Source organism: Acomys minous (assembly GCF_964271855.1).
Source record: "Acomys minous genome assembly, chromosome: 11".
NCBI classification, from domain to species: Eukaryota; Metazoa; Chordata; class Mammalia; order Rodentia; family Muridae; genus Acomys; species Acomys minous.
In genome coordinates, this window is record NC_140492.1 from 116,647,592 (window position 1) to 116,661,942 (window position 14,351).

At 44.8% G+C, this 14,351-nt stretch overlaps 2 protein-coding genes across 2 annotated transcripts in view; both read left to right on the forward strand.

Moving 5' to 3' along the window:
* Positions 1 to 909: 909 nt before the first annotated feature.
* Positions 910 to 5,112, forward strand: TMEM267 (transmembrane protein 267). Its single transcript, XM_084800700.1, has 2 exons — positions 910 to 1,389; positions 3,566 to 5,112. Exons 1-2 carry the CDS (start codon positions 1,078 to 1,080, stop codon positions 3,899 to 3,901), a joined length of 648 nt encoding a protein of 215 aa, XP_084656826.1. The 5' UTR covers positions 910 to 1,077; the 3' UTR covers positions 3,902 to 5,112.
* Positions 1,255 to 14,351, forward strand: part of CCL28 (C-C motif chemokine ligand 28) — a 46,512-nt gene continuing 33,415 nt past the window's right edge. The window contains exon 1 of the mRNA XM_084800702.1: positions 1,255 to 1,389. The gene's annotated coding sequence lies outside the window, so the exon portion shown is untranslated. The remainder of the gene's footprint in view (positions 1,390 to 14,351) is intronic.

The following is a 14,351-nucleotide window of genomic DNA, read 5'->3' on the forward strand; positions in this document are numbered from 1 at the left end:
TGTCTTGGAGCCTGTGGCCTCCAAGAAAAAGTGGAACATTCCACATCGGGTTTACTTAGGAAAGGGAGGTGGGTGGCTTCAGTTTGAGTGACCCTTCCTCACTACAGTGGACAGGACTGCTAGGGAGGCAGGGAACTCTAAATGGATAGCTCTGGAGTTTAGAACTGTTGGGGACAAGTGGTTTTCTCAAAGGGAAGATACGGGGTTTTTTTTTTGTAAGACTTAGGTATTTATTTTATTTGTATACGGACATGCCATGTGTATGTACATGCACCATGTGTGTGCAGTTGTCCCTAGAAGACAGAAAAATAGTATCAGGTCCCCTAGAACAGGACTCACAGGCAGGTGTGAGTGTGACTCAGGTGCTCTAAAAGGACAACAAAAGTGCCATCAGCCACTGAAGCCATCGCTCCTGACCTGAAAGGAGACATTTGTTTCTCAAAAGCATGGAAGCAGTTGTTGGGTGTACAGACACGGTGGATACCCACTGTCATTTCGTATACACTCTGACCAAGTTATCTAAATGCCTAGCAGGATTAAATAGGATTCAATAGATTCGGGCACAGGGACACAGGCCTGCAACCCCAGCGCTCAGGGAGGCAGAGGCTGGTGGGTCTCTGTGAGTTCGAGGCCAGCCTGGTCTACAAAGAAAGTTCCAGGACAGCCAAGGCTACACAGAGAAGCCCTGTCTCGGAAAAAACAAAACAAAAACAAAACAAACAAACAAAAGAAAAAAGGCACAGACACACACACACACATACACACACAGACACACCAAAAAACATTCAATTGGCTTTCTGAAATACTCATTGGTACCACATAAGCGGGTTTTCCTGAAAAAAAAAAAAACTGACTTAATATTTTTGGCCATGCAGCATATCGTACACCATGTAAGGGATGTTACTTTTTTTCCAGTTTGGTTACATAATGCTTGCTGATGTTGTTTAAATATTATACAATGGCCCATAACCTTCACTAATATTTTTCCTTGGTTTCTACTTTAGGATACTGGGGGATGAAAACAAGAATCTCTTGTTGGCTCCCGACGGCCTTTTCTGTATACTGACACAAGTTACGATGGCGTCCGAAGTTGAAAAGATCCATGCTTTACCACAGTGCTGCAGCACGGAATCTCTCATTTCCAGCTTTGGCCTGGGCATCTTTTGCCTAGTGGCCGACAGACTTCTTCAGTTTTCCGTAATTCAGCAACATGACTGGCTCCGTGCCCTGTCGGATAACATAGTGCACGGCGTGATTGGCATGTGGTCATGGGCAGTCGCCATTGGAATCAAGAAGAAAACCGACTTTGGGGAAGTTCTTTTAGCTGGATTTTTAGCCTCCGTAATTGATATCGACCATTTTTTCCTAGCCAGATCCCTATCTTTAAAGGTAAGGCATGGATGTGGTTAACACTTCTGGCTTTAATGTATTTAGTTCTGCCATGCTGATCCTTTTAGCCACCATGTTCTAGAGAAAATGCTGAACTTTAAAATAGGAGTCCCAATACAGTGCTGAGAAGGTCGGCGCTGGCTCGTAGAGCAAACTGGCGAAAATGAACGGGTTTTGTTCCTAGTCTTCCTGGGTCAGTGCTCTTCCCGGGTCAGTGCTCTTCCCGGCCACACTTAATGTTTCTCTTCTCACCCTCCGTCTTCCGGGCAGTGTGTATCTCCCATATGTGCCATTAATTGAACGTTTTTATGATTTTTCTCATTCCTGGGGAACGACGTAAGCAGCGTAATTCCTCCAGTCTCACTTGGGGCCGAAAATATGCATTTCAACAGACGGGCTACAGTAGTCTCTGGTGGAGAAACCGAAAATCAGATTGAGGCATTCAGGCGTTCAGTTTTGGGGTGCCAAGCCTTGTGAATTTAAATTAAACTTAAAATACTACTTCAGTTAATAGTTCCTAAATATTATATTCTCTAAGGTATCAAAAGATCTGCCTGCCTTTTATTTGTATATGATTTACAGACATTTCAGAGAAGGAGGCTCTTGCCTTACTAGCTGCTGGCTGGGACATTACCTGGCCCAGCTGGCAGGTGTGCCATAAATCCCCGCGATTGGTGGAGAAAGTGTTACTTCTTCCTTTTGTCAGATACAAAAGCTGTATCAGGGTTTTCTGAGAAATAGTTGATGATTCAAGACAACTTTAGGGTTTTTTTCCCCCCTTAAGTGAAGGTTAAGATCCTAACCCTCAGCTTTGGCAAGGGGATAAGAATTTAAATAACAACAAACTGATCTTTCAAATTCTGAAATAGTAAATCCTGAAACTTTTCGTGGCCGTTATGAAACAGTATTGTTTTGTTTTTTTCAAGACAGCGTCTCTCTGTGTAGCCCTGGCTGTCCTGGACTCACTTTGTAGACCAGGCTGGCCTCGAACTCACAGCGATCTGCCTGCCTCTGCCTCCCGAGTGCTGGGATTACAGGCGTGCGCCACCACGCCCGGCATGAAATGGTTTTAATAAAAAAAAATTCTCCTTTCCCCCCTGCATTAATGAAAGAATATTTTATTGTATGCATGTGTGTATACTCTTAGATGTCTCAAGAAGTTCTTGAGGCCGAGGATGCAGGGGTGAGGCCGAGGATGCAGGGGTGAGGCCGAGGATGCAGGGGTGAGGCCGAGGATGCAGGGGTGAGGCCGAGGATGCAGGGGTGAGGCCGAGGATGCAGGGGTGAGGCCAAGGATGCAGGGGTGAGGCCGAGGATGCAGGGGTGAGGCCGAGGATGCAGGGGTGAGGCCGAGGATGCAGGGGTGAGGCTGGACAGAAAGAAACACTTTGTACGTCTGTAGCACTGCAGTCGACAACATCTGTCTCGGAGCAGCTGGTGAAGAGGAGTTGTATTTTCAACACACACGAAGAATGTTAACTGTTAAGTGAGGAGCATGCCACTTACTGTAATAAATACGACCACCACACATTACACACACACAGGAAATGTCACACTGTACTTCCTAGACATGTACAGACACTGTTTATCAACTTTAAAATAGGGCTGGAGAGATGGCTCACAACTGCCTGGAACTCAAGCTACAGGCTCAAGGCCAGCTGCACACTTGTACACATACCCACACACAAGCACACAGAAAGGAGCTTTAACACAATCTCAGGGGGAACAACTTTAAAATAGGGCTGTTTAAGGTGGCTCAGCAAGTAAAGGTATATAAACATAAATAATAGAAATTTTTTAAATTTTAAATATTATTTAAACCTCAATTATACAAATCCCATGCTTAGGGTATAAATTATGTTTGTGGCTTTTAAGGCAAAAACTGGGAAACTTGTAAAATCAATAGCACATTCCCTAGACCTTCATTTTATTGTTAATGCAAAGGACATGCTGGTCATACTTTCATCATCTTCACTTATTTTTAGAAGTTAAAAACTCACTATAGAGTAGGGAGTGAAAAGAGAACCGCTGGCTTGGAAAACCCTGCGTTCAGTGCGTCCGCAGTGTTGTGTTTCCTGGCATTTCCTGTTGACACTGGATGTGTTAAAATAACGGGAAGCAGCTTGTGCGATCTCACAGAGAAGGAAGTGATGCTAGCTGCTGCTTCTCCCCTCAGGCTGCTCTGACTCTTCCCAGAAGGCCTTTCCTCCACTGTTCCACGGTGATACCCATCACAGTTCTGTGCGTGAAGCTCGTGACACACCTGCTCAAGCTCAGGGACTCCTGGAGCTTCCTTCCGTGGATGTTATTTATTTCCTGGACCTCACACCACATTCGAGATGGGATTCGCCACGGCCTGTGGATATGCCCACTTGGGAAAACGCCACCTTTGCCCCACTGGCTTTATGTAATAAGCACGTTGTTCTTACCACACATGTGTTCACTCCTTATGTACTTAACAGGGACCCGACAAATGATGTCTCCAAAATATGGAATGCGTATTGATGTCTGAGATGACCATATATATATATTTTTTGTTGTTGTTGTTGTTGTTTTGGTTTTTTGTTTGTTTGTTTGTGACCCTAGAGTTGTGTGCCTTGTTCTCTGAGGAAAAGTAGATGACTCAGAACATGATGTTATATCCAGACCAAACCTCTGGCTTTATGTAACAGTTCTGGGCACTGTTGGAAAGGTTCGTAATCTTTGGAGAGTGTCTTTCTTATTGTTAAATTAAATAAGCTGCTATCTGTTACGTTATACAGCCTGATCTTATAGCCTATTATCTTCCATAGGTCATTGTCAATTTGGCTGGTGTGATAGTGCATAGTATATAAGGAATAAGTTTCCTTAGATTTATTTCTAAACAGCTGTCTCAGCCAGGTGAAGGTGATGCACACCTGCCTTTAATCCTACCACTCAAGAGGCGGAGGGAGGCGGATCTCCAAGTTCAAGCCCAAGCTGGTCTACAGAGCAAGTTCCAGGACCACCCAAAAACCCTCTCTTGGTGGGGGTGGGGGAGGGTGGGGTGAGAGTGAGTTGAATCTGGCTTAAATCCATGGAAATAAAGTCTATATCTTACATGATTTTTTTAAAGTTGTAAAACCCTTTGTATTTTTTTTCCCTCTGTCTTCATATGAACCATAAGAACATCATTCAAATAGAAGCCTTCTTGGTTTACATAGCAAGCTCTAGGTCAGCCAGGACTATTATAAAGAGACCTTGTCTTAAAACAACAGCAGAGAGAGAGAGAGAGAGAGAGAGAGAGAGAGAGAGAGAGAGAGAGAGAGAGAGAGAGAGAGAGAGAGACTTTGTTTAAGAATGTCACCTTGGCACTTTGGGGGTCACCTAACTTTCTTTAGTTAGAATGAAAATGCATGTAGACCATTTCTTCCTTAAATAAAAACCAAAGTTTTGGGCTGGCTTATCATAGTTGTACCCTTTTAACGTCCCTTTAAGTGAGTGTTGTGGCTGTGACCTCTAGTCTGTCATCAACAACCAGCAGCCACCTGCCCTCCAACAGAAGAAGAGTATCAGCGCCACCTTGCATTTGGAGGTTGAGTTATATCTTGTTGGCCTGTGTGTCTTCTCCATCCTGGTCACATCTTCGCCTTTGCTAGTGTTTCTCTCTTCACCGAGCCATCCTCCCAGGCTGCTCTTAACTGTGCTAGCCCCGCAGCTTATCCCCGCTGACTTCAGGAGAGCGCAGCCACTGCACTAGCCACTCACCCCCCTGGTCTTGCCAACTGGTACCAGGTCAGCCTTCAGAGAGGACCCGGTGCAGACTCTGACCCACAGCACAACTAGAGAAGAGAGCAGGCCATACAGGACACAGAGATACCCAACTTCAATGGTCTGTGTTCTCCAAGTCCAAAAGCCTAGGGTGTCTTTTCCAGGCCCACGTACATTTGTGAGAGGATATACTGAACACTCACGCATGGGCACACACACACACACACCTCGCAGAGACACGACCCCTATGTAGCCCAGCCCAGACTGGACTAGAATAGCAATTAATCCTACGTTGGCCTCTGAGTGCTGGAATAGTAAGCTTGCAAAGTCATACCTGGCTTGGATATATTTATTTTTTATAGTGGGAGTTTCAGTTGATGGACTTTGTCCCCTAAAACTATAAAATGATGACCATGGTCATTCAGTCCTGTGCCCTCCCTTCAAATTAGTCAAGCCTAGTGATAGCTGATCACACTTTTACACAAATGTAAAGAACAATGTTAGTGCCTTATGCCTTTTATATCCTATTATAAATGAAATAACTTTATTTCCTATTATTCACATGTGTATAACCTGAATATATAAGGTCTCATTTATGATATATCAGAGCTATAGTATCCACTGGCACCTTGCACAGTTTTATGGCAACTAAGCAAACACTATGATGATAAAGTGGGTGATACGCAAACCTCTAGGTATGAAGTTCTGTAAAAATCCTTTAGCTATGACTCTGCTGTGCCTTAGTGTGATGGCTTTTAAGTGTGAACAATGATGTACGTCGTGGTGCATAGTAAATTCTCTCTCAAAGGTGAATTTGCCAGCCTACCCGTATTTAATGTAATTACAGCTATAACAAGGTGATAAGATGCAAAAATTACTATAAGCATCTGCCCGCTAGTTAGAAATCAACAATGTCTTCCAACTTGGTGGTTGGTGCTAGGGTCTATCTCACTGATGACTTAGTGGTTGGTGCTAGGGTCTATCTCACTGATGACTTAGTGGTTGGTGCTAGGCTCTATCTCACTGATGACTTAGTGCTTGGTGCTAGGGTCTATCTCACTGATGACTTAGTGGTTGGTGCTAAGGTCTATCTCACTGATGACTTAGTGGTTGGTGCTAGGCTCTATCTCACTGATGACTTAGTGCTTGGTGCTAGGGTCTATCTCACTGATGACTTAGTGGTTGGTGCTAAGGTCTATCTCACTGATGACTTAGTGGTTGGTGCTAGGGTCTATCTCACTGATGACTTAGTGCTTGGTGCTAGGGTCTATCTCACTGATGACTTAGTGGTTGGTGCTGGGCTCTATCTCACTGATGACTTAGTGGTTGGTGCTAGGGTCTATCTCACTGATGACTTAGTGGTTGGTGCTAGGGTCTATCATCTCACTGATGACTTAGTGGTTGGTGCTAGGGTCTATCTCACTGATGACTTAGTGGTTGGTGCTAGGGTCTATCTCACTGATGACTTAGTGCTTGGTGCTAGGGTCTATCTCACTGATGACTTAGTGGATGGTGCTAGGCTCTATCTCACTGATGACTTAGTGGTTGGTGCTAGGGTCTCTCTCACTGATGACTTAGTGGTTGGTGCTAGGCTCTATCTCACTGATGACTTAATTGTTGGTGCTAGGCTCTATCTCACTGATGACTTAGTGGTTGGTGCTGGGCTCTATCTCACTGATGACTTAGTGGTTGGTGCTAGGTTCTATCTCACTGATGACTTAGTGGTTGGTGCTAGGGTCTATCTCACTGATGACTTAGTGCTTGGTGCTAGGGTCTATCTCACTGATGACCTAGTGGTTGGTGCTAGGGTCTATCTCACTGATGACTTAGTGGTTGGTGCTAGGGTCTATCATCTCACTGATGACTTAGTGGTTGGTGCTAGGGTCTATCTCACTGATGACTTAGTGCTTGGTGCTAGGGTCTATCTCACTGATGACTTAGTGGTTGGTGCTAGGGTCTTTCTCACTGATGACTTGGTGGTTGGTGCTGGGCTCTATCTCACTGATGACTTAGTGGTTGGTGCTAGGCTCTATCTCACTGATGACTTAGTGGTTGGTGCTAGGGTCTATCTCACTGATGACTTAGTGGTTGGTGCTAGGCTCTATCTCACTGATGACTTAGTGCTTGGTGCTAGGGTCTATCTCACTGATGACTTAGTGGTTGGTGCTAGGCTCTATCTCACTGATGACTTAGTGCTTGGTGCTAGGGTCTATCTCACTGATGACTTAGTGGTTGGTGCTAGGCTCTATCTCACTGATGACTTAATGGTTGGTACTAGGGTCTATCTCACTGATGACTTAGTGGTTGGTGCTAGGGTCTATCTCACTGATGACTTAGTGCTTGGTGCTAGGGTCTATCTCACTGATGACTTAGTGGTTGGTGCTAGGGTCTATCTCACTGATGACTGGTTTAAAGACCTGGCTGTGGGGTTCAGCTAGCAACCACTGGAGAACTGTGGGGGGGGGGTTCTCCCCTGTGGGGTACAACTTGGTATCGCAGGAAACGCACAGAACGGAAAGCCACTGTGTGTGCTCCACTGGCAGGTGTGTTCTTTGCTTTGTGTATGTCGTGCCTTTCCTAGAGGTCTGTACATGAATATAGGGCAGGCAGAAGTTATTAACTCGTGCTTCCCCTGTGTGTGATCTGTCCCATAATGGAGCACACACTGATCTTAGTTATGATGGAGTCTGCAAACACAGGAAGAGGTGGACGTGAATGTAGCTCTGAATAAATGTAGAAACCAGTGTAGCTGGGATACTTTTTACCTCTCAATTACGCCAAGAAGGGTATTATGTCATGGAAATAATCATTAAAAGGGAAAAACCAAGATGTTCCATATAGTTAGTTAAAAATAGAAAAATTAGGGTAGGCATGGTGGCACGCGCCTTTAATCTCATCACTCGGGAGGCAGAGGCAGAAGGATCTCTGTGAGTTCAAGACCATCCTGGTCTACAAAGTGAGTCCAGGACAGCCAAGGCTACACAGAGTAACCCTGTCTTAGAAAAACAAACAAGCAAACACAAAACAAAATTAAAAGGTAGCTTTTTAATCTTTCCTAGCAGTCTTCTAAAAGATTAGTAATTCTCACTAAATATGGGAGCTGTAGAAGCCTCCCTTTCATTGCCAGAGGAAGCCTGCTACTGTGTTTAAAAGTACAAGCCACTTTACCCAGAAATTCCTATTCTAGGAAGTCATTCTAAGAGCTAAACATGTAAGCACAGAGGAAAGGGGTGGGTGGCAGTTGGTGACCCAAGAAGGCGAAAGCCAAACAGGAACCTACCTACCAGTCTTTGACTAAACGATCACTGACCTAAATTAGTGGGCAGACCTTGAAATAAAATGCCTAGCTATCTAAATCCAAAAACATCTGTCTTAACACATTTAAAAATAGAAAAATTAGGCCAGGCATGGTGGCATACGCCTTTAATCCCAGCACTCGGGAGGCAGAGGCAGGTGGATCTCTGTGAATTTGAGGCCAACCTGGTCTACAAAGCGAGTCCAGGACAGCCAGGGCTACACAGAGAAACCCTGTCTCTTGAAAAACAAAAACAAAAAAATTAAGACAATCAGTAGAGCAGTGTGACATCATTTTTGCAGAGCTGCCGTGCATGTGAGTATGTGTGTAGGAAGTTATGATTAAACAAATGAAGTGACTGGCAGCGGTGGTCATCTCTGGGTTGGCAGGCCTTGAGGGTCATGAGGAGTCTCTACCTGTATCATGCCTTACAATAAGCAAGTATGCTTTTACATTCAGTAAGGGCATTTCCTTCTCCGCTGCTCCCGCAGACCAACTCCGGGAACAGCGAAGAGGAGAGAAGAGAGGTGAATCCATCCGCGGTGGGGAGAGATGAGCAGGCGGTGAACAGCTGGCGAGGGGAAACCAGCTGTTCGCTGAACAGCTACCTAGAGGATGTAGTTGATGAGGAGAGGCTGAAGAACAGAGACTCAGGCATATGCGGTACAAGCTGAAAGGTTGTTTGTTTGTTTGTTTGTTTGTTTTCAAGCTGAAGGTGTTAAAGCTCAGGATAATTTTATTTTCTGTCTCTCTGTCTCTGTCTCTGTCTTTCTTGCTGTCTGTCTGACTCCTTGTTCACTGTCACTCATCTGTCTTTCTATCTCTCTTCTTGTTTGCTGTTCTCCGTTTCACTCTGGCTCACTCTCTCATGTCTGTTACTTGTTTGCTGGTCTCCTTGGGCCAACCCAGTATTTTATTAAAGTTCAACTTTTTCATTGCACCATTCTTTTTCTCATCTTTTACCATCAATAGGGCATTCAAGAATCAACAAAGCAAAGGAACAGTCTAACAAGGAAATACAAAAAGTTCTGTATAACCTACAATAAAGGATACAGCAAAAATCAAATCAATTTCCAAGCAGTGGTCAGCATAACCTGATTATTATTTCTTAAACAATACTCAGGAAAGTTTAATCATAAATTTCCCTGGGCCAAAGCCATGGTGTTTACATGATTGTCATAGGGACATAGCTTGAGCTAAATGTTCTCTAATTAAAAACAAAAACACCAAAACAACAAGAGCAGCAGCAACAACAACAACAACAACAACAAAACCTTGACCCCAGTCCCAAACCAACAGGTGTGCTATCCAAGCCTAGGCTAACTACCAACAGGTCCTTTATTGTAAAATATCTGTAAAGCATGACATTCCAAGACCACCTTCCAGTGCTCTCAAAGCAGATTTTAAAGAAAAGTTTCTAGCCAGGTACTGTTATGTCAAGGTCTCAAGTTTCTTTCATGCAATTTCTTCTTGGGTGCTCACAGTCACAGCAAAAAACTCTATCACTGTCTCAAGCCTTTGGCCAGATGCTTTGTTTCAACATTCCCTGTGGGAAAAAAAAGTTTCCCCTGTATGAATTTCCTTAGGGCTGAGAAATAAAGAGAAAAAGACAGTTTTAGGAGAAAAGGCAGATTTCTAGACAAAATTACACCTGGACCACACATAATATTTAAGATCTTTGGCACTTTGTCAAGAAGAGCCTCAACAGCTGTTCTGGATGTCTGGAGATCATGCTGGACAGTTGGAGGTCTCTGGAACTTTGTCAAGCACAGCCTCTATCACTTAATCTCATGTCTGTGACACATCCTCTACCGTAAGAGCAGATTTGAGACTGTGGATGTTTGGCCTGACACCATCACCTGACTCCCCAAACTCAGACACTAGTGCTATTTGTCCTGGCGGGCAGATAGCTTTGAAATTCTGCTGCTCCCCCATCGGGCTCAGTGCCTCAGTTGTACACACACAGCCCTCTCTCCTATTTGACATACTATTTAGCCAGACTCTAGCCATACACCAGGGTGCCCCAAGCCCATGGCAATTTCATGGACCTGAGCAATTCCTTTATTATGGTGATTTATTTTCACATACAAAAGATAAAACTTGAAGACTGGCTAGAGTGGGCATGTGCCTTTAATCCCAGCACTTGGGAGGCAGATGGATCTCTGTGAGTTCAAGGCCAGCCTCATCTACATAGTTCCAGGCCAAATTTCAAGATAAAACTTGAAAGAGTTATAGACTTTCATACCTTTCTGTTGGAGGTATTGCTGTTTCCTCACACAAAAGGAAGAACTATGCATGGACTTATTTGAGGCCCCAGGACAGAGTTTAGGCAACAGAACGCTGGCTTGGCAGTTCTTATTGCAAACTTGACACTTGTTTCTAAAATCACCATGGAAACCACTGCAAGTGAGTAATGAATTATGACAGCGTTCTTCCAAAAGAGAGATTCCTTTTGATAACTAACCTCCACAGTTAATTTGTGCTTTGAATAATTCTAAGGCATTGTCATCAGTATCCCCTGATCTCTGTTTCTTCCTTCCTTCCTTCCTTCCTTCCTTCTTTCCTTTCTCTCTTTTCTTTTCTTGGTTTTCATTTTTCTGTTTTGTTTTGGGTTTTTCGAGACAAGATTTCCTGTGTAGTCCTGGCTGTCTTGGAACTCCCTCTGTAAACCAGGCTGACCTCGAGCTCACAGAGATGCTCCTGCCTCTGCCCAGCCAGATTAATCCCAGCTGGGATTAAAGGCTGTGCCACCACCATTCACCTCCCTTGGGTTTCCTTGACTCTTCAGGAATAATGATAATGATGGAAAGACCGATAAAACCTTTTATACTTCACTTTGCAAGGCCCTGAGTTATGTGCCTCGCAACACTGTTAACGCTGGCAGCCCGGCCGAAAACCCCAGAGTTACATAACAGGAGGAGGGTGGCAGATGGATCTCAGCGCAGATGTCCAAAAAAAGCCCTCCTCTGAGTCACAAACTTTTACTCATGTTCATTTGACCTGGTCTGAGTCCTGCTTGTATTCCCAAGTCAGAGTGGGGGGCAGCGGAGGTAGGGGGCAGGGGAGGAGAGTTTCAAGCACAAACAGTAGACTTCACTTGGTTAATGTTAAATGAAGGCTAAAGAGCAGGATAGTTGCTGTATAACAAAACATGTATGTGTGTGTGTGTGTGTGTGTCTGTGTGTGTCTGTCTGTGTGTCTGTGTCTGTGTGTGTGTGTGTCTGTGTGTGTGTGTGTGTGTCTGTGTGTGTGTGTGTGTGTCTGTGTGTGTGTGTGTGTCTGTGTGTGTGTGTCTGTGTGTGTGTGTCTGTATGTGTGTGTGTGTGTGTGTGTGTGTGTGTGTGTGTGTGTGCAGCATACCTCCATGACGTTGGGAGAGTACTTACTCATGACCGTAAAAGCCCCTTGTGTGTACAGAGGCTCCATTTGTACTGAGTCCTGTGTAAACACTATGGTTCACTCTGCCTGGATTTTACAGCTAATTGCCTGGTTTTTGTGGTTGGGTTTGCTTATTTGTTTTTTGGTTTTTTTTCCCCTACCCACAATAGTCTCAGTGTTGAGCCTGGTTCATCTACAAACAGGGAACTCTAGTGTTTCCTTAACCCCTAGCCTGACAGGCGCAGGCTGCTTTTGTGCAATCCAAGCCTCCACAGAAGGTAGCTTGGGCTGCAGGCCAACTGTTCAGCAAAGCATCCTTCCGTGCCTAGGTTGTGACATTCAAAGTGTGTCACTGGGCAAGCTCTCTGCTTCCTTCTTATTGTGGCAGGTCAAGTGAGCTTGAGGAGAATTAACCCTGAGATCCTGAAAGGGTAAAATGGCAGCAGGCTGAGAAGAAAGCATATTGAATCGGCCTGGAGGTTAGAGGCTGCGAGTGTGCATATTACTGCCTATGCTACTTTTCCTCAGCTTCTGTAATAGCCACACACAGGTATGGGGCATGCCTGTGGTTCCCGTAGTCGAGAAACTGAGGCAAGAAGATTTCTACTCTACATAGTGAGTCCAGGACAGCCAAGGCTACACAGAAACCCTGTCTCGAAAAAACAAAAACAAAAATGAAGACTTCTACAAGTGTGAGGCCAGCATGCGCCACATAGACTTTGTCCCATTAATTATTGGCTTGAATGGTGGTTCTAAGGAAGACAAATGTATTATTTTATAGTTCTTTGTTTTGTTGTTGTTGTTTTTGTTTTTTGAGACAGGGTTTCTCTGTATAATAGTCCTGGCTGTCCTGGAACTTTCTTTGCTGGGATTATATTTTATAGTTCTGTGTTATAAAAATCCATCCCTAGTCTCACTGGACTAAAATCATCAGGAATAGCCCTAGGAGAGGAGTGTGTGTGTGTGTGTGTGTGTGTGTGTGTGTGTGTGTGTGTGTGTGTTTGTGTGCACGCGCGGGCGCTCAAGGATTACAAGTACCACTATGCTTGACTCAAAAGTATTCACAAGCCCTTTGTCAAAGAAAGTTGAAGAGAAAAGGCTTTATTTGGCTTACACTTAACTCAAACAGGGCAGGAACCTGGAGGCAGGAGCTGAGGCAGAGGCTGTGCAAGAGCACCGCTTACTGGCTTGCTTCCCCTGGCTTGCTCAGCCTGTTTTCTTTTAGATCCCAGGGCCAACAGCCCAGGCATGGCACCACTCTCAATGGGCTGGGCCTCCCTCATGGATTGCTAACCGAGAAAATGCCTCACAGCTGGATCTCATGGAGGCATTATTTCCTCAAGTGAGACTCCTCCCCTCTGATGGCTCTAGCTTTTCTCAAGTCGATATCCAAAACCACCTAGGACACCATATTATTTATGAATTGCCTGCTTATATGTGTAGCCAATTTTTCTTTTGAGTCATTCACTTCTTCCATGTGGACATACAAGGTGTGCTTACACAGCTACACTCTTTTGCCTTCGGTCTAAGATTTTTGTCTGTTCCGTGTAGGAGTGGGAAGGAGTGTAAGGTTTTCCTGTTTATCATGGTCCAGGCCAACACTCCATAGCAAGAGATGGCTCAGCAAGACAAACACACTAACTGTGACACAGTTTCAGACGCAGAACAATATCCACACCAAAGTCATCAGACACTGTCTAAACAATTCATTTCTTTTTTTAAAGATTTAGTTATTTATTATTAAGTCTACAATGCTCTGCCTGCATGTACACCTGCACACCAGAAGAGGACATTAGATCACATTATAGATGGTTGTGAGCCACCGTGTGGTTGCTGGGAATTCAACTCAGGACCTCTGGAAGAGCAGTCAGTGCTCTTAACCTCTGAGCCATCTCTCCAGCCCAAACAATTCATTTCTATGCCTAGGTTCAAAACAGCACAGTCATAGAGGAGTGAGGTCTAGTGCTGACTGCCCCACACACACTCTAGCAAGGACACTGCTCGGATTCTTCCTGACCTCTCTGGGATGGAGGGTCTGGCAGGATCAAATATAAAAAGTGGGGAGGGGCAGGGATTTCAAGTATCAGTATCGTGGCTGGCCTTGGGGAAGGGTCTGGTTTCTGAGACCTGCCACAGAGCAGGGCCATCCTGGGTTCTATGGCTTGAAGGCAGCAGGGCAGCAGACACAGCTTCTGAGGTGGCTTGGAGGGCCGCCTTCACTTTGGGGAAATGGAGCCCTAACACTTTGAGATTTGGTATTTTTGAGGTGTCATTTTTTAAATGTTTATTTAATGTGTGTGAGTGTTTGCCTGCATGTATATGCACCACATATGTGTGTGGTGCCTGAGGAGGCAAGGAGAGGGCATTGAACCTTCTGAGCCTAGAGTTACAGATGCTGAGCCGGGTCAGTGGATTCCGGGAACTGAACCCAGGTCCTTTGCAAGAGCGGCAATCACTCTTAACCACTGACCCCATCTCCCCACACCCTTGAGTGGTAAAACATTTTGTCTCCTCCATAGCTTCTGAATCTTATTTCATGTGAAAAGAATTTCCCTGTTCT